Source organism: Eupeodes corollae, chromosome 3 (assembly GCF_945859685.1).
Source record: "Eupeodes corollae chromosome 3, idEupCoro1.1, whole genome shotgun sequence".
Lineage (NCBI taxonomy): Eukaryota > Metazoa > Arthropoda > Insecta > Diptera > Syrphidae > Eupeodes > Eupeodes corollae.
In genome coordinates, this window is record NC_079149.1 from 98,532,708 (window position 1) to 98,552,927 (window position 20,220).

At 34.8% G+C, this 20,220-nt stretch overlaps 1 protein-coding gene across 1 annotated transcript in view; it reads left to right on the forward strand.

Annotated features, from left to right (window-relative positions):
• Positions 1-200: 200 nt before the first annotated feature.
• The window catches only part of LOC129949630 (tyrosine-protein kinase Dnt), a 163,569-nt gene continuing 143,549 nt past the window's right edge, over positions 201-20,220 (forward strand). Inside the window, exon 1 of the mRNA XM_056061201.1 lies at positions 201-967. Coding sequence (XP_055917176.1) covers positions 841-967 — 127 coding nt within the window. The 5' untranslated portion in view covers positions 201-840. The remainder of the gene's footprint in view (positions 968-20,220) is intronic.

A 20,220-nucleotide genomic window follows, 5' to 3' on the forward strand; every position in this document is an offset into this window, starting at 1 on the left:
CCAAACTGTTATACACCAAAATCATTATTCTCTCTTTAGCCGCCATCGCCCATCATTACAAACGTTTTCCACATTTTTCCACCAGACGTCGCTTATATCTGCAAAGAGACAATCAACTGCGCAAGAAATCAAACAACTAAAATAAAAAAAAAAGAAAAAGAACTCAATTCGGCTGTCATTTTGTTTGGCAATTTAGTATTCTCACTTCGCTGTTCAGTTGACAGCGAAATTTCATGCGTGGTGGTCACGTTTGCGGTCGATCGATTTTTTGACATTTCTACCGTGTGTTGTAAATTACCAAAATCAAACAAACATAAATCGTTGATATAAATATATTGTTTTAATTTGTTCGATTTTATCAAACAAAATTATTTAATTTTCTTAATAAACTAATACCATTCGATTGTGTGTTATTTAGTGAAGTGAAAAGTTCCGAAATATCTCAAGATAATTCATTTAAATTGGCTTTAAATTGAAGTTGAAAAATATAAATCAACAAAAATAAAAGTTATCCCTTTTTTATTTTTCTTTTTTTTCTTTTTGACTCGGGCCGCAGAGAGAGAGAGAGAGAGAGAGCAAAAAGATAGAAAAATAGAAAAAGAAGCAGAAGAATAAAATTAAAAATAAAAAAGAAAGAAAATGTGTTAAAAAATAGAATATTTTAGTTTGTTTATATTTATTTTGTTTTGCTTATTTACTTAAGCCGCTAAATCTGCTCTTTGATTTTGATTTAATTGTTTAATATTTTGAGCTTCCCTCTGCAAGTCGTGTGGATTCGGTGGGAGTGTGAGAGATTGTTTAAATATAAAGTTTAAAAAATCAGTTTTACACAATATCACAATGGAAGCAGTGTTAGGAAAATTTAGAATCCTCACGATTGGATTATTGCTTTTTGCATTTGCTGCCCCACCAGCTCGGGGACATCTTAATTTGTATTTAAATTTACAAGAAGTCATGAGATTATTAGGTAAGTGATTAATTTATTTATAATTATTATAAGAATGTTCAATCATAATTTACGCTTGCTGAGATTACGTTGCTGATGGATATTTTCCAAAAAGTTTTTCTTTTTTTTATTATTGTTGTTTGTGTTTGTCTTTGGACATGAACTTCTTTGGCTGCGCATCTTCTGTCAAATCCAAAAATAAGATTTGTAAATGAAAATGTTGTTCTTATGATTTATGTATGTATAAAAGAATCTTCATGAAGTTGGTATTGTGTGGTTTTGAACTTTTAGCTGAAGATGAAAAAGGTATGTTTATATAAAGTTATACCTTTTTGCGGTTTAAAAGATTTTTTAAGTGTTCAAAAGTTAAAGGTTTATCTGCATAAACACGGTCTTTCGCGTAGTCGCACAAATAAAACGTCCAGCAGAGTCAAATCGTATGATCTTGGTGGCCAGTTGACGAGAAATTACGCGGTCAGGAAATGTCTCTTGTTTTAAAGCCATAAAGGCTTGTGGCACCGTCTTGTTGAAACCACATATTCTCCAAGTTGTAGTCTTTAAAAGCAGGCAAACAAAATTCAGTTATCATAAGACCATTACGCTCCTAAATGACAGTGACAATCGTTTTAGAAGAAGTAAGGTCCAATCACACCTCCGGCGGCGGACCAAACAGCGCACCAAATAGTGACTTTTTGTGGGTGTAAAGGCCTCTCTTCAATTAATTGAAGATTCTCAGAACTCCTAATACTACAATTTTGTTTCTTCGTCGCTGAAGAAAATTGTGTTCCAAAAATCACCGTTCGTCCACCGCCAGTAGTTCAAGCACCCATTCGATGTATCTACGACCAACGTTGTTAAAAGTCAATTGGCTTCAGTTGTTGTGTGAGCTGGACTTTATATGGATGTAGGTGTTGATCCAAATGCAAAATACGCCATAATGTGCCGTAAGACAGTCCTAATCCCTGAGAACGACGAGGAATCAACACATTAGGGTCTTCGGCAAAACTTTCACTTATAGCAGCGATATTTTGAGTGGTACGAGCAAAACTATGATGCACAGGTCTTACAATATCTTGCTCTCCTCTTAAAGGACGATGGCTTTGGCAGAATTCCCATTTTTAAATTAGATTTTAACATTATTCTCAAAAAGCTCAAATCGTATCTCCAGAGCCATCAATTGACATCTTGTATGAACCAAAGATCTTCCAAATTCCTTTAGCTTTTCAACTTCAGTCCAATCAATTGGAACATTGTAAGCAAATAGGTCAAGATCCTTGTGCAGAATTTTTCTCTGTCGAGGTGTTTAGATCGATGGCGAGTTGATGTACGGACAATTAAGTCCTACAATCGGCTACAGCAGCTGTGTTCGTATCAAGAGACAAGAGACTTTTATGTCAAGTTTTCAAGTGTTGTGCGTCTTATAGCAAAAAAAAATAAACCTTTAAAGATAAATCTTATATTTTTGCCACTAGAGAAGATCATAAGACCGATCAATCCGATGTTTTAAGGATGTTCCCCAATTATCTTCTTAACATCTCCTTATGTCAAATTATAATAAGTTTATATAGATGCAAACTAATTGTTCTGGTCCATTGTGACACAATATAGAACTAAGGATCTTCCAGGGTCCATTTAATCTATTATTGCTTTTAGATCCCTGATTATGGAAACATTGTCGCGTCCTTTTCTTGAGGAAATGATTTTAACTTGCAGATAGACCTTAAAAGTCTATCTTCATCTATGAATGTCTCCTTCGTCGTCGTTGTTTTCTGTAATTAAAGAATATTTTTGTATCCCTTTTGGACAGTCTGTATCTGAAGTCTACATCTTGACACAGAAGAGTAAAAAAAAGCACAACCCTATTATTCGATTTCGATTCTTTTTTCTCATCTTTCTTTTTGTGCGTTTTGTTCGGATTACGTAATGAGCTAGGAAAAATGTTGGGCTCATTTTTGTTTATATTTTATTAGTTTCCTGAATTTGTTTTGGGTTCTCCAAAAATTTAGATTGTTTTTTTTTTTTTTTATTTTATGTTTTTTTGAACGGACATGTTATGGGTGATAATTTTTATTTAAATATATTTTCTTGGAATTGACTTGTTGTTTTGTCAATTGATTTATTGGTTGGTTTCCATGCGCTCTATGTGACCGAGCCATCTTAGTCGTTGGATTTTTAACCTTCTGGCTAAGTCTAAGAGGCTGTACAGCTCGTTGTTGAATCTTCTCCTCCACTCCCCTTTTATGCATACGGGACCGTAGATCACGCAAAGAACTTTTCTCTAGAAATTACCCAAGGTACTTTCATCCGCTTTTGTCATAGTCCATGCTTCTGCACCGTATAGCAGGACGGGGATGATAAGGCTCTTATATAGCAACACTTTGGTCCCTCGGGAGACGACTTTACCACTCAATTGCTTTCTTAGTCGAAAGAAACAGCGGTTAGAAAGAGTTATTCTGCGTTTGATCTCAGCGCTGGTGTTGGTTTTCTGCGTTAATAGCGGACCCTAGGTAGACGAAGTCGTTGACTACGTTGGTGACGTTTCGACCAAGACGTTGTGGACTCACAAAAGCTCCATTGACTTCACGCTGAGTTCTTTAGATTATGTTAATGTCATCAGCATATTATGCTAGTTATAGGATAGACTTTTGAAAGATAGTGCCTCTGGTGTTGACGTGTAAGCTCTGCACTATTCTTTCAAGTACTATGTTTAAGTAATCCCATGACAGCGCATCACCTTGTCTTAAGCTTTTCTCGACATCTAAAGGTTCTGTTAAGTTGTTTCCAACCGGACGAGTTTGGCAGGGATGCCAAAACTAGACATGGCTCTATACAGTTCGACCCTGTAGGTGCTGTCATATGTGTCTTTGAAAACGATGAGAAGATGGTGGGTGTCGATTGGATGTTCTAGGGTTGTATCCAGAATTTGAAGAAGTGAGAACATTTGATCGACTATCAGGTTGATGGACGATGGACCTTAGACGTTCAAAGTTTGACAGGTGTCAAATGCCAACGCTGCCAACTTGAAACTACGACGAAATTATTGATCTTATATCAACAAAAACTTTCTTCGGTTTACTTAAAAGTTGAAAAGTCTGTGCTAGTTTATTTGTTTCAAAGATTGAATTTAAATTCAGGACATTCAAAGTCTTTGGAGACTTAAAACCTAATTTTTATAGTAAGTTTCAATAATTTTACATCTTTTTTCAATTTAAATGTGATTTATCATTCTAAGTGGCAAATATTTAACTAATATAATGGCACTTTAAATGACATCCTAATTTTTGGACAGGTGTCAAATTTCAGAGCTGCCAACTTGAAACTACGAAATTATTGATCATTGTAAAATCTTTGTTCTTTAACTTTTGTAGTAAATTTCAATAATTTTAACACGTTGTTCGATTTATTTATTATTAGTTAATATAATTTATGACAATTTAAATGACAGCTAAGTTTGACAGGTGTCAAATGCCAACGCTGCCAACTTGAAACTACGAAATTATTGATCTTATATCAACAAAAACTTTCTTCGGTTTACTTAAAAATTGAAAAGTCTGTGCCAGTTTATTTGTTTCAAAGGTTGAATTTTAAATTCAGGACATTCAAAGCCTCTGGAGACGTAAAACCTTATTTGTATAGTAAGTTTTATGAAAGTTATCGTTTGGTCCGATTTGTATGCGATCCATCACCGTAAATGGTAAAAATATGACTTAAATAATGTCACTTCAAATGACATCCTAATGTTTTGACAGGTGTCAAATAATTTGAGCGCTATCAACTTGAAGCCATGAAAAGAATGATCTCGTATCGATAAAATTTTGTTTTATTGTAATTACGGTTAAAAAGTCTGGACAGTTAATTTTTTTTTAAACGTTGGATTTAAATTCAGGATATTCAAAGTATTTGGAGACTTAAAATCTATTTCTTAAGGTGGTTAGTTTCAATAATTTAATATCTTTGTTCGATTTGAATGTCATCCATCATTTTAAATATCAAACATTCAACTTATATTATGACATTTTAAATGACAACCGGGTTTGATAGGTGTCAAATGCCAGCTGCTAACTTGAAACCATTTTTAATGACAAAAATTTAAATAATATTATGACATTTCAAATGACAACTTTGTTTGACAGGTGTCAAATGCCAGCTGCAAACTTGAAATCATTTTTAATGACACAAAATTTAACTAATATTATGATATTTTAAATGACCACCGGGTTTGACAGGTGTCAAATGCCAGCTGCTAACTTGAAGCAAATTTTTCTGTTCACTTTATGTGTGGGCCAGTTTATTCGTTTCAATGGATGATTTAGAATTCAGGATATTCAAAACATTTGGAGACTTCGAGTCTAAATTGTGTAGACTTAAGTTTTGCTAATACTTAAGCCCTTTAAATAGAGTTGATTAAAAAAGTTCAAAAACTCAAAAAAAAACAAGAAAATTCTTTCAAAAATAAAAACAAATTAGTTTCTTGGGAAAACCAACAAAAAATACAACAACTACGAATGGAAGCCCAACATTCGATGATACTTTGGCTACTCCTTTGTATTTGAAGGGGGAGAGGGGTGAAATAATGTCTATTCTAATGTGCTAACACTTTCCCTACAAATATCCATCAGGGATTAATTTAAGGATATTAAAAATGTTTTTAATTGTTTTTCTTTGTGTGTATTTTAATCCTTTTTTGTTTTTGTTGTTGTTGTTTTCTGTTTGCCTATTTTGTGAAAGTCTATAAGATTTTTATTGGTTATTTTATTTTGTTTTAATTACTTTCACAAGAAATATCTGAGTTTATGACTTACTCATAGTCGTAGCATTCCATTCAGAGGTCGTAATTACAAGTTTCAACTTAATTTTCAAATTTAAGGAAAATGCTTCTTGGCAGTCTTTTTGTTTTTCTTTTTTTTTTTTCTTAAATTTAATTTTCTTAATTTATTTATTTTTGATCTCACACCAACCCTGCCGCATAAACGTTTTTATTTGTCACTAAAGTTGAAAAAACTGGAAACATTTTAGGATTTTATTGTAGATACGATGTGAAGTTTTCTTTTTCTTTAGTTGTTGTTGTTGTTCTTCTTCTTCGTGATTCAAATCCCTTCGACTTGAACTAGTGGCTATGGATCATAAATTATTTTTTAGTATTTTTTAAATCTCTTTTCTTTTTAATATTCTGGTGTAGTTTTTCTTTTTGGAATTTAAAAAGGTATCTGTAAGATTTGATTTTTAAGAATTTTGTCATAAATGTTAAAACTTCTAATTAGGTTGTTTTTTGTTTTAATTTGTTTGTAAGTTTGGGTTTATAGCTTTGATATTGTTTAAAGGTAACAACAGTAACAAAAAGAAAAACAATCATTAGTTTATGTAATTTTAATATCTTTTTCATAGTTTTAATAAATTAATCTTTTCGGTGTGTTTTATTGTTGTTTGTTTTTTTTTAAGATGAAAGATAAAGATCTTAATGTCATTTTTTTTGGGTGTCATTATATTGACATCATTTTAAAAGTATTGACAATTTGCAGAACATATTAAAAATTTAGTAATTAAAGAAATAATAAATTTAATAATTCATAAGTTCAATGCTAGAAGCCAAAGTTTAACTTCCTTTAAGAAAGAAGATTGATTTCTTAAAGAGCCTTAAGTTTGAAGGCAGTGTATTAAATAATTTGCAAATAACGAAAGAAGTAAAAGTCTTAAAAGCGAGTATAGTTCGAAAAGAAGTTATCTTGACCAAAGAGTGAATAAGGAATTTGATACAAAATAATAAAAGGCAAAGGACCAACGAATGAACCTTGAGGAACTCCCTTATTATTAAAGATAGAATCTCTTAAAAATTACCATATATTTTAACATTTCGAGACCTATTCCATGAGGATATCGTAGAATATCAAATGCCTTTTAGACAAATAATCCAGCACATATTTTGTTTTGTCGTCTTATCTCTTGTAAATAATAGAATTGAAGCCTTAAAGAACATCTTTATTTGACATGCCCTCATATGGCGGAAAAATGTCAATAAAACCATATTTTAGTAAAGGCTTCAGGGATCGAACCCAAGACCTCTCGCATGACAGTCCATCACACTAACCATCGTGCTACGGGTACAACTAGTTGCTCCTTTATGGAGTGTTGGAGATTAATCTGTACTAACTGCAGCATTTTGGCTACAATTAGGCAGATCAACCTCCACCACGGTTTTGCTCTGATCCTCTGAGTCTGAGGATGAACCCAAGAATTCGTCCTCGTTCAGAAGGATCATGTTAAGGTCGTCCTCAGTCTCCATTAAGGATGGACTGTCTACGACTTTTGTAGAGGGTGGAGTCGTGATTGGAGAGGACATGGGTGCATCGTCACGCTCTGTTAGGAGAGAAGACGACGTCCCAGGTTCACCAACCGCTAGTTAACCTTCGGTTGTTTTTGGAAGCCCGTTTTCCGCGTTAACCTCATCTTTTTTATAAATTCGAATTTTGATGGATTCGAAGCCATAGTTTATGGAGCCCTCGTTTTGGGCTAGAGGAGCCAAGGATTCTTTATTGAGTACCACAATGGCGCTCCTATAAAGACCCTTCACTTCCTCTAGCTTGGCTATTTTCCAGTTATGCGTCGGAAGGGACGGGTTGCACACTTTGACCATCTCGAGAATGTCCTCGATACCAGCAGGTTCGATCGGTATCCAGATGCGGGCTCTAGGTCTGCTAGGAATGTCTTCCACAACGACAACCTCGAGCTTCGCACCTGGCCAAATTTCACCTAACCGGCTGACACCAAGCTTGTAAAGGTCACAAGACCTCTGGGTGCCACAAACCATGAGTTTGACATGGCCACGATGCCAACCCCCATCGCTTATGGAAGGAAGTGGTCCTGGAAGCTTTCTCAAAATGCTCAAAAAGCCACCCGAGAGCTTAACCTTGACCAACTGCCAACGATCAGCCGATATTGTGCCATCATCATCGCTCCTGTCAATGACCGCAACCACGACTTTGCCCTTCGCGACGTCACTGAAACTGGATTGTTTCCTGATGGGATTGAGGGGGGTGCAGGTGTTGTGCACCCGAGGCCGTTTTGGTGTCGGTGCGGCCCCCTCAAGAGAACTTTATCTTTTGGACGTAGAGTCCTTATTGGATCTTGTTGTAGCAAGTATGCTTTTCGCCCATTCGACGCTAGATGTTTGCTGCGGTGTCCTTTCAGCCCCCGATGATGCACCAGAGGCCTTGTTGCAACCAACAGCAGAGGAGGGTCCATGGTTAGCCACTACTCCCTTCTCTGTGTTTACCGCAAGAGATACGGCAGCAGGCTTTGACACCAAGCTGCCGCCCGGTCCTGAAGAGATACCGGTCTCAATTGTGTTTTTATTTTTGTTTTTGTTGTTAGTTTTATTCATTTTTGGTCCCACGAGATGCGAAGAAAAAAGGTCCATCTGCACAGAGATTCGCATGTACTTCGTATATAACACCGATACATAAAAAGGTTAGTAAAAATAAAATTATCGTCCCATAAGTTCATTATTTGTAAAGTCATATCGTTTAATTGTAAGTCTATAATTTGTGACAGTCAACATGGCTTTGTTCAAAATAAGTCAACAGTTACTAACCACTTTCATTTCAGTTCTTTTTGTTTGGATTCATTTGAAAAACGGAAACAAGTTGACTGTGTCTTCAAAGACTTTAGTAAGGCCTTTGATAAATTGTGCTATAAAACGTTAACTTCCAAACTTAAATTTCAAGGCTTTAATGATAAATTTATTAGTTAGGTTTCGTCGTACTTATATAATAGATCATACAGCGTGGTTTTTAGCGGTCATCATATTTTTATACCAACTCTGGCGTACCACAAGGTAGCCACTTAGGACCTTTACTGTTTATTTTTTAAGTTAACGACTTACCTTCTATTATAAGACATTCATCTGTTTTTATTTACTCTGATGACATTCAAATTTTGAAAACGCATCGACTCACTTGACGACTGTTTACTCCTACAAGATAACCTAAATAGGGTTCGCTAATGGTGTTTTATTAATAAGCTTTTACTAAACATAGACAAATGTTAATCAATGTGTTTTACACGCAAGCACTTTTTTTTAAATTCATTTTTATTAATTCAATCTTAAACCTATTTTAAAGCTAGACAAAAATTCATAAAAATAGCCTAATTAACCATAACTAACAACTAACTTACTGGTCCCATGCGGACACTCTAAGTTAAACCATCCCGACTTATCTGTAGATTGAAGCCACCAAAACTGGTTCTCCTGCTTCAGTTCGGTCCCATTCGGACACAGCCCTACTGAACCGAAAGAGCTCTGCTCCGGCTTGTGCCATGAGGTCCCGAGTGTACAGGATTTGCCTATCCACGGTTCTTCGTCTGGCGTGGTAGATTAGCAGAACTGCCAATCTATCCTGTATTAGACCGCTTCTATCTAAAAAGAGGAATGCCTTTGGTGAAATAAAGCCGCTGAAGCGTGCACTCTCTAAATACTCGTCGTTCGGATAGAACGCCCCGAAAATTAAATTGTTGGTCGAAGACATAGCTCTTGCAACGTGACCTCGAACGAATTTTATCACGAAATTGTCAATTCTGTTGATTCGGGCCCAGTTGTATAGGACCTCGTTGGAATAGTAATGCACATAGAAGATTCGGATGTTCGATATAAGCCGGTACAGCGTCGTAAACACTGCCACTCGAACACCCGAAACTTCTCCACCAGGGAAGGAGCAACGTTTAACCACACAGGACAACCATAAACGATCATTGGCCGTATAAGGGGCCTTCACTCTAGGGTCAAGCCGACTGCTAAAAACAGCCGTTTCTTCAGAGCGAAGGCTCCTCTAGCCCTGGCCAGAGCAGCGTTTATATGTCTGTCGAAATATAAATACTGATCTAACCATATACCGAGGTACTTCAGAAAACTTTTGCTCGCTAATGGCTGCCCGTGAAGATCAACGATAACTATCTTGCGCCAATACTTGCACGTATCTCTCGTGGCCCTAGCCAGTAGATTCCGGAACAGAATTGTCTCCGACTTCGCAATATCGCTGAATCTTGTCGAAATCACGCTGCAAGAGAATTCTAATAACCTTAACCTTTCGGGCCGTTCTGTACGCAATTATATCGTCGGCGTACGCAATTGCCTTTGTAAGACTACCTATCAGCTCGCTGGTGTAAATGCGGAAGAGAATCGGCGAATTGAGAATGTTTTGGTAGAAGTTACATTTCCACTTTTGAAAACAAACTTTCTACCGTTAAGCATATCATAAAGTATATACAACAATGGCTCGCTTATGCCAAGTCTGCTCAGGTTTAGGTGAAGACCCTCTAACCATACGGTGTCAAAGGCCTTTTCCAAATCAACCAGAACAGCACCTGTTCATTGTTGTTTTGATTTATTCCATTGGATATCAGAAACGAGTTTAGACGCAGCATGAATTTACCATGACCCGCCTTGAACCCGAACTGTTTATCCGGAATTATTTTCTTGTCCGCTGCCCACTTAGTCAGAGCCCTATTAATGATTTTTTTCAAAAACTTTGCTGATGCTCGGAAGAAGACTTATCGACCGAAGATTTGTCGGGTTGGAGTTGTCCTTTCCCTTTTTTGTGAGAGGATGAACCACAGCGGTCTTACAATGTACTTGATAATATGCATTATTCGTCATAGAACCGCGGTTCTCAGATCGCCATTGTGTCATATCATTTCGAAGGTAAAAGTGATTAAGTAGGGCTCTGTTTTCCAGGTCGTGGTTGGGGCGAATGCTAACATTCACCTTGTACACTTGCTGGAAAGCAGCTCCCACCGCCTCCACTCTTTCCTTCGGATCTTCAATTATGTTAAAGTCATCGTCAAAGATGGCTTCTTCCGGATCAGTTCTTTGGAGTTTCAGACTCGGAAGGTCATTGTCGTTCTTTTTCCTGAATATCTTGTTGATTTTAGGGAACATACTAAGGTCATTGGAATTAACTGACCGGATCTTGCGGTCCCATGAAACCTCCTATCCATTCTCTCTGGTAAACTTTCACATCAGAAAAGTCGGTAGACCGAGAAGCACGTGAAGAAGATTAGTCGTGGAGGAATCGTCTAAATTGGGAAAGAGGTGGAGGGAGCTCAAACACATTTTCGGAAACCGCATACGATAGCGTGCAGGACTTATTGAGGCTCTATGTCCCGCTAGGGAACACCCACAGACTTTATAGACCCGAGGACGTTAGTAAAACGTAAACATCTGTGTAAAATCATAAAAAATGTGATATTTCCTAGTTATGTCACAACCGTCACAAACTTTGATATTTTTAATGACACAAATCTGTAACAACTGACACAATTGTACATTTTTATAATAGATTGTATTACAACAGTAACAAATGTTGGCATTTTAAAATTTCATCTTTTTTTGTGGTATTAATTATTTTTGAAATTTTGTATTCTTAGTTACGAATTTTTGTAAGTTGTTACCTTTCTCTTCAAAAAAGAACGAAATACCTCTTTTTCACTACAATAACTAATGAAACTCAATATTCTACAAATAAAAACCACTTCCACTTACATTTCTAATCATTACTTTATGTTTTTAAGAAAAATTCAAATTGTGTCACTTAAGTAACATAAACTTGTCACAAACGTAACAAACTTAAAATTAATATTCTAAATTATTTTCATTGCTATATTTTCATATATCATATATTCAGAGTGATTTGAAACACCACCATCGAGAGTTTCTACCTTATGCCACTTTGGCATATTAATTTTAAACCACCTAACACATTTGGTTCTTGTGTTCCTTGTGCCGAAGATAACTCTTGTTTCTTTTTTGGTTGCCTTTGTCATTGCTACTCTACTGGAGTGTATTCTTCAACAATATTTCTAATTAGAAAACAAAAAAATACACAAACTTTCTTGGTTGTTTTTTAGGTTAAAATTATGCTGCGTACTATTTTGTTCTTCGTGAAAGTAAAAAAACATTGCCGCTTCAAATCCCTCGTGTCCTAGATTTGAAGGTATTCTAATTTACCCATCTCTATGCCATACATCATCGACCTTCTATATCAACATTTTTTCATCTCAAGACTGTCTGTTAGCGTGTTTTCTATCTCTCTTCTTGTATCTTCAAGTGAATTTTACCTCACTTCTATTGTCACATGGAATTGAGGTTGTCACCAGAAAAGAAAACCTTGGACCAGTGATGAAGTATGAAGACATACTCCAACCCCGTCATCATGATACGGTATTCAAAAACATATCTTCAACTTTGATGATGGAATGAGAATCCATTTCGAAATGATTTTGACTTTAGGAGCTTGGAGCTTCAACATTCTTCCATTTGGCTTCCCCTCTCGCACCCCCCCCCCACACACACACACACTTCTCAGAACCATCTTCGCTAATTATTTTGAACTTAAGTAAAATTCATCTTCATTTTTGTTTTGCTCATCATTCTTCATTAATGTCTCTTTATTTTGTAATTATTTATAAATATGCACCTATATCTATTTGTCTATGTATGACGATGACTGTATGACGGTTTTGAATGACATTATTATTATATTGTTCATAAAAATATATTTTATTTCTATTTAACACTTTTTGCTTGAAGCTGTTAATTTATTCGTCATTTTTCTAGATTGAAACTTGAGTGCATTGTCATGTCATCATTTTCTTCTTCATTGTAGACGTTATTGTAGTCTCCAGACTAGACCAGGGCCTCTAACCATTTGTTAAAGAGCCCATATTTTTTTTCGAAAAATTTGCAAAAATGTATTGACTTATTTAAGAGAGTTGCAAAGTAATGATTACTTTTTGTAATTAATTTAAATTTTCATTTCAATTACAAGAAGTTAGTAATTGTCGCTTATTTCATTACAATTACATTGAAATTGTACATTTTAATTCCTTTTAATTCTAATTGATTTCAAATTTTAATAGTTGAATAACAAGTTCTTCAAAAAGCTTTATTAAATTACGATTAAGGTAATTGATTTAGAAATTGTAATTGACGAAAATAATTTGTAATTACATTTTGTATGTAATGATTACTGACAAAAAGTAATCATTACTTCTTTTTCATATCATTACTTTTGTTTTCAATTAAGTAATTGTAATTAAATTGCAAATAGTGAAAGCTTTTTATTTACATGTAATTAGTAATTAAAATTCTTCAATTACATTACAAAGTAATTGGAAAAGTAGATGGAAATTTTAATTACAAGAAATTGTAATTGAATTTTTTTTTGTAATCATTTTTCCCAACTCTTCTTTCGAACTGTTTAATACAATTTGTTTTGAACAGATTCAAGTTGGATCTCTCAGCCATAACATGACGAATGTTGGTTTTAAGGGCTCAAAAAAGTCGTATTATCTTGGTGTCCAATTAATATAGACACGACAAGAAATTAAGCGGTCAGGAAATGTCTCTTGCTATAAAGCCATATTCGATCGAGTTTTGTGGCATGTGGCACCGTCTTGTTGAAACCACATGTTCTCCAAGTCGTAGTCTTCAAAAGCAGGGAAACAAAAGTCAGTTATCATAAGACCATTGCGCTCCTAAATGACGGTGACAATCGTTACATCGTCGTGTTTGAAAAAGTAAGGCTCAATCGCAACTTCGACGGACCAAAAAGTAAACACCAAACAGTGACTTTTTGTGGATATAATGGCCTCTCTTCAACTTCAACTTCACTTGAGGTTTCTCTCTCAGAACCTTATGTTCGAAAAATCGTAGTCCAACGCCTGTTGTTCAAGGACGCATTCGACGTATTTACGACCGACGTTGTGAATGGTCAGCTGGCTTTACTTTTTGAGTGAGCTGGACTTTATATGATTTTAGGTGTAGATCCAAATGCAAAAAAGCCATAGTGTGCCCTAAGACAGTCCTAATTCCTGAGAACAGCGAGTAATCGACACATTCGGGCCTTCGGCAACACTTTCACTTACAGCAGCGATATTTTGAGTGGTACGAGCGAAACGATGATGCACAGGCCTTACAACATCTGTTACGAGTTCGGCTCCTTCAAATTTCTTCACAATTTCGCCAATTGCTTGCTCTCCTCTTAAAGCACGATATGTGGCTTTGGCAGAATCACCATTTTTGTAGTAGGTTCTAAAAATTTAAGGTGGAGCAATTTACCCAACTGCATTATATCTAGGAAGATATGCCCCCCCTATAACAAAACCCGTACAAACGATCTTCTATGCAGGCCAAGGCAAAACATAGCCAGGATTGTTGCGGTTTGTACCGGACATTGGCCTATAGGAGTTCATGCAGAGAAGTTGGGTATCTCTTACAACACCTTTTGCCGTAGTTGTAGTGACCAAAGAGAAAGTGAAACGATAATCCATTTCCTTTGCAAATGCCCTGCTCTGGCAAACACCAGAATGAAATGCTTTGGAAAAGCATTCTTTGAAGAACTTGATGAGCTATCTGAGACAAAGATTAGAGACCTAATCTTTTTTCTCAATGCGACAAAATGGCTCTAACATAATCGCTATGAAGCTTCTCTATCAATCTATCCCTTTCAATCAAAGGTCAAACGAGTTTTTGGTATCAAAACGGCGCACTACAACGCTAATTGGATCTCAGGCTAGGTTGCCTTGAGATCGCCATTTCTACCTACCCTTTAAAAATTTCTATTTGTATGCCTTGTGCGATGGTTAAGCGATCCATTTTTGTAAATGTCAGACCTGCAACTGACAATTAAAAAAAATTTTTTAGCAACTTAGTTTGACAGATATCAAATTCCAGCCCTTAACTTTTGAAACCTCAAAATGGATAACACATTACTTAATTTACTAACCAAGTCTGGTACCTAAGTTATTGGCCTCTCTTTTCAAATTCTCTGATCTCCTTTTCTCTTAAAATCCTCTGACTTGAAGTAAAACGATCAGCAAGAGTCTAGTTTTGTATTAACTTTTATTAAACGAAGTAAAATATGAAAGTGTCAAAAATACAATTGTTAAAATTCTTTAAAAAATCAGAAAACCAAGAATGAATAAAGTTCGTATGTAATTTCTGAAGGTAGTGTTAATACAATTATGATTTACAAAAACTTCTATAGCAGCTGTTATACTGAGCAATGCTTAAATTTCAAGCTACTCCTTCAAAATGTATATGGGCCCCTCAAAAAACACTTTGGGCCCATTTCAATTAACTCTTCGGACATACTCGAAATACGCTCCTGACTATAGTTTTATATATTTAGTTTTTGCTTATTTTGTTCTTTTAGTTTCAAGAGTGTGTTTGTGTGCTAAAAGCTTTTTATAATTTGTTGCGTAAAGTTTGAAAAATAGCTCAACACAAAAAGAATTCCATTTACAAAGGACTAAACACGATAAAAAGGAACAAATACTAAAAAGTAAAAAACTCTTATCTCGCGGTAAATAGAGTTTTGTTTGAATCGTTGATGGTAAAAATGTTTCTATTTGGTGACTTTCTGGTCTTTTGACTGTCAGACATTTTTTTTTAAAGAAAAAGTCTTTTACTATCATAATAAAAATAATATCATCGAATCACCCTCATTGTGTGTTGATCCTTTATTTTTCAAATTTTCAGATTTTCAAATCTCTCCTTGAAATCTAAAAACACCAACAAACAAAAAAAAAACACTTTTGAGTGACGAGAAACTTATCAAACCATTTTCTTCGGTTTTTCATTTTTCTTTCAATTGTTTCCTGTACGAAATAAGGATTTTATTTGCTGACAAAGGATAAAATTTGGGTTACATTAGAATATAAATTTTTGTTGTATTTTTATTTCTTCTCGCTCGAATTAACTTTTTTTTTGTTAAAGTTAAAGAAGAAACACAACTTAAAAGATAGCAAAGAAGTTCAAAACAAATGGGAAAATCCTTTTCATTTATGGATTACGAATTTGAAGTAATCAGTCTAGAGTCTAGACAATAATATAGTATGGCTTCCAAAAATGGCTATCAACGATATGTGAAAAAGTACTTCCAACTCGTACTTAGATTTTGTTTTTATTCTTTGTAAAATGTTATAATGAAAGTTTTGAAGATTTTTCATTTTTGATTAAGAAGAAACAAAAAGGATAAAATACATAACAAAAGACTAGGTACAATGACCTATGAAAGTTAAGAGAATGATTAAAAGTTAACTAGGCCAAAAATAGAGAGTAATCAGTGTAAAAGGTTTGTTTGTTTTATTTTTAATGTTCATAGGTACATGGGACTTTGAAAACATCTTTTAATTTAAGTGAAAATGAGAGCTTTTATATAAAAGTGATGATTATGTTTTAAAAAGAAGAAAATATGTGCTTTATTTGTAAGCAGACAAAAGAGTCATTTCCGGTTGTTCTGTTTGAAGCTATATTTTTTATTATTATATATTATCAATTTGTATAGTATCAGCCTTTGAGGCAGTCTCCAACTGAAGAAGACTTCTTTAATAGTAGCGACTTTAATTCTAAACACAACCAATAAAGGATCTAGACTTATAAGGACAAAGGTTAAAAAAATTTGAGCGATGGCCTGTGTTATGTTTACCTTTAGGGCATCAGCCATTGTGGTTTATTTGTATAGACCTGGGACTTCAAGAAACCCCGTAGGAAAAATTCTAATGGGGTCCAACTGCGGAACCTTGGTATCCAATTCAGAAAACCCCTGCGAGAGATAACCTTACCCTCAAATCGTTTATGCAAAATGTCAATCGTGGCGTTTGCTGTGTGGCTCTAAGCGCCCGGGCGCGCCCTCCTGCTGGAACCACATATCTCAGGGTCCATACGGTTTAATTTAGGACACACAAATTTAGTTATCATAGTTTTGTAACGCTCGCTGTTAACGGTGACCGCTCCCTAAAAAACGTCGTTTTAAAAAACTACGGACCAATTACGCCACCGGCCGAAAACCACACCACACCAAAACCATGAAAAAACGGCGTTATCTATGGTCATGTACTTTAAGCTCCTGGGTCAGTTGGACCTTGTACTGGTGTAGGCCCAAGTCCCGACGCCAAATTTGACGAGTTGAAGTCTGCGAAAGGCCGAGTTCTTGTGCACGGTGAGGAATAGACTTCCTCGGGTACTGCGGTCGATCTTGCGTACGGGTGTAGGCTGATTTGTTTACTAAACCGGTCGTCTCAAATTTGGCCACCAAAAGTTGAAGAGTCTACTGTGAAGGGCCACCACGTCTACCGTAAAATGGGCGCAATGGGCGCAACGTTTTCAAATGAACGTGCTGTTCAATCGTGTAACGTGTCACCAAAACAAAATGGCCTCCACGGGGCGCCAAAATCTACCCGTGCCAATTGAAAACCCTTTAAAACATCCTGCTGTCGAAAAATATAAGCTAATTTTGGTATTTCAAATTTTTTGAATATAAGATTTACAGGTGATAAGACAGTCTTTAACAGTAAATAATCAGTAAGTTCAAAAAAGAATATATGGAAATACAACTAAGCTCGTGCTCAAGCCTTGAACAAAGTTTAGCACTATGAGACTTGGGTACAAACTGCTTAATGACTTTTCCACGCAGTGCTATGAAATTTGTAATCACATGTTAGGAACCGACTCTTTAGCGAACGGTACTACCAAAATTAAATTTAAGTCGGTGTACCGCAAGGAAGTGCAATAGGACCAATCTTGTTTAATTTATATACAAGTGATAATCCAGTGGATATTAACTCTATCATGGACACCTTTAATGATGATATTGATATAATATTGGTGCCAGATAGCTCCGTAACAAAGGCTACACAAAAATTGCAGTTCCGTAAATTTAGGTTTATAACCTATTACACTTCAAACGACGTGGAACCTATCCAAAAATTAAAAAAAAAAAAACAAAGTCCTTCCTGGAATAACAAATGCGCCTTAGTATATACAAAACTACGATCTTCGGTAACGATTCTTAGCTAGTAACTTTTCAAGGTTTTCATACGATGAAAAAAGCCACTGTTACGTACGAAGTACGAAAACATTAAGCTGTGAAAGAATTCAGCTAAAAGTTAAGTGTGAGCATGTTTTTATTATCATGGGGCTTCGACAAGTTCTTATGGTCAGAAGTTTGAAACAAAAATGCATTTTTGGTTGATTTCCGATCATAAACACAATTTTTGAAAAATGTAAGACTTGCTGAAAGTGGGCGTGGCGGTAGATGGATTTAATTAAAAGCTTTTTTTTTGAAAAGTATTTTAGTTATTAAAATAGCTTGTAAAAGCTTATAATAGTCTTTAGAGTCGTTTTTAAGAAACCAAGAAAAGGTCTCGACAATGAGTAGATCAAAATCTTGTATACAAACAAGCTTATTCTTGAAATTTAACACAGTGAATCTTCTCTAATTCCCATGCGTCTCAAGAATACAACAGGTGTTTAAATCCAATTTTTTCTTGTATCGTATGCAAAATATTGATGTTAATCTTTTTAAAAAAAATTAAATAAGCAACTTTTTTTGACAAACAAAAAAAATAAAAACAACTAATAAAAGACTCAATATATTGACTTCAAAGCTTTGGTTATCTTTAATATTCTGTAAAACTTTTTAAAATATCGACAGACGGGCAAGATTGGAAAGTTATCAGTGCGGGCCGCATCCGAATATTTTTTTTTTAAATGAAGACCATCCCGGTTAGATGTCTTATGGTGTAAAACAAAAGCTTTTTATGGCATAAAACAAGACCTTTTTTGATCTCTTGTTTGTTTGTTTGGAATTACGTTTCTTGAGATACTTGTTAAAATTAATGAACTATTGAGTTCAATTTTGGTAACAAAAAAATAAAACAGAAAAATAAAATAAAGGAGAACTCGTTAACAAGATTGCTACTTCCAGGTACCTAACCTAAATATTAAGCTTAAGCCGCTTGCCACTGATTTTATTCATTGACTGAATTAATTGATTATTCTCTTTCCCTACCTCTTGCTCCCTTTGTGCTTCTTAAGAAGGAGAATGGAATAAGATTGAAATTTATCCATTTTCGTGTTATCTTAAGAATAACCTAATCAACAAGATTTGTTTTTTTACAAGCTGAGGTAGAAAGACCAGCCTAAACTTTTCAGCATCAGCGTTTACTTCAATCAATCCATCGCTGAAAAAGGTCTGCTTAAGTTTTGGCTTAAAAACACAAAATACCTTCATGTGGTTTGAGCGTTTATTGTTTTTTAAAGAAACCAAAGCCACACAAAAAGACCCACGAAATTCAAAGCCAAAGAGATAAGCATCTCTGTTGCATGATGTCGTCAGAAGCTAAAAGTGGCAGGATTTCGATTCAATTCGATTCGTTTTGATTTTGTATTTTTGTTTTCTTCTCTGAACCCAAAATGCATGACGGACCTTTTTTAAAACATCTCTAGCCTACCTACCTATAGCTTGGTTAGATGGAATTCGAAAAAGGGTGTACATGTATTTATAGGACGACAAAATCGTTTTCGATTGTTTGTCGTGATAATGAAAGGTAACAATCAATTAAATTAAACAAAAACACACATAAAGGTACCTTGATTTCTTTTTCTGTTTTAGTTGTTGTTTTTGTTTTGTTTGCCTCGTAAGGATAGGTTTTTAGTTTTTTTTTTATTTCAAACATTTTTTTGATTAAGGGTTCGGATTGGATTTGATTTATTGAAAGCAAATCGTAATTATCGATCCCGCAGGTGTTGAGATTATTATGCTGGTCTGTTTTTTATTTTTTGTAAACAGGGCAGTGAATTCCTATGATTTTATTTTTGTGTATGTTTTTGAGAGTTAATTAAAAATTCGGAGAACACAGTTTTATCAGATTATGATTAACTTGATCTCCTAATGAGCACACCTTGTGTTAGGTAGGCATTTCTTTTTGGTATTAAAAAGGTGTGTGACTAATATCTACCTACATGCAAACAATAGATTATAGCCTTGATGGACTTGCTTACTATATGCTTACTGAAATGGATCTAGTTTGATGTAGGTTCTTTTTTTTGATTTGTTTAGAAACAATTTCTAATATTCCCGAACTTATAATAAAATGCACTAATTAATGACGAATTATTAAACAACACAAAAATAAAACATTTTACTCTAAGAAAATCATAATTATTAATTCCTTGAAGTGACATTGGGCTTTTAATTTTGATTATCCCATTACTTTATAACCGAACAATTTACTTGTGTTTTAATTGGTCTTTTAAGAATAATGTTATGTATAGTGTCTTTTTAAAAAGTAGGCGTAACCCACACCCACTTTTAAAATAAATGTATTCTCAATTGCTAAGCGGGTAAAAAATATAAATAAAAAATATAAATAAAAAATTAAATTTAGAGAAATTTAAAATATAAAAGAAGATTTAGTATAAACCACCCACTGCCACG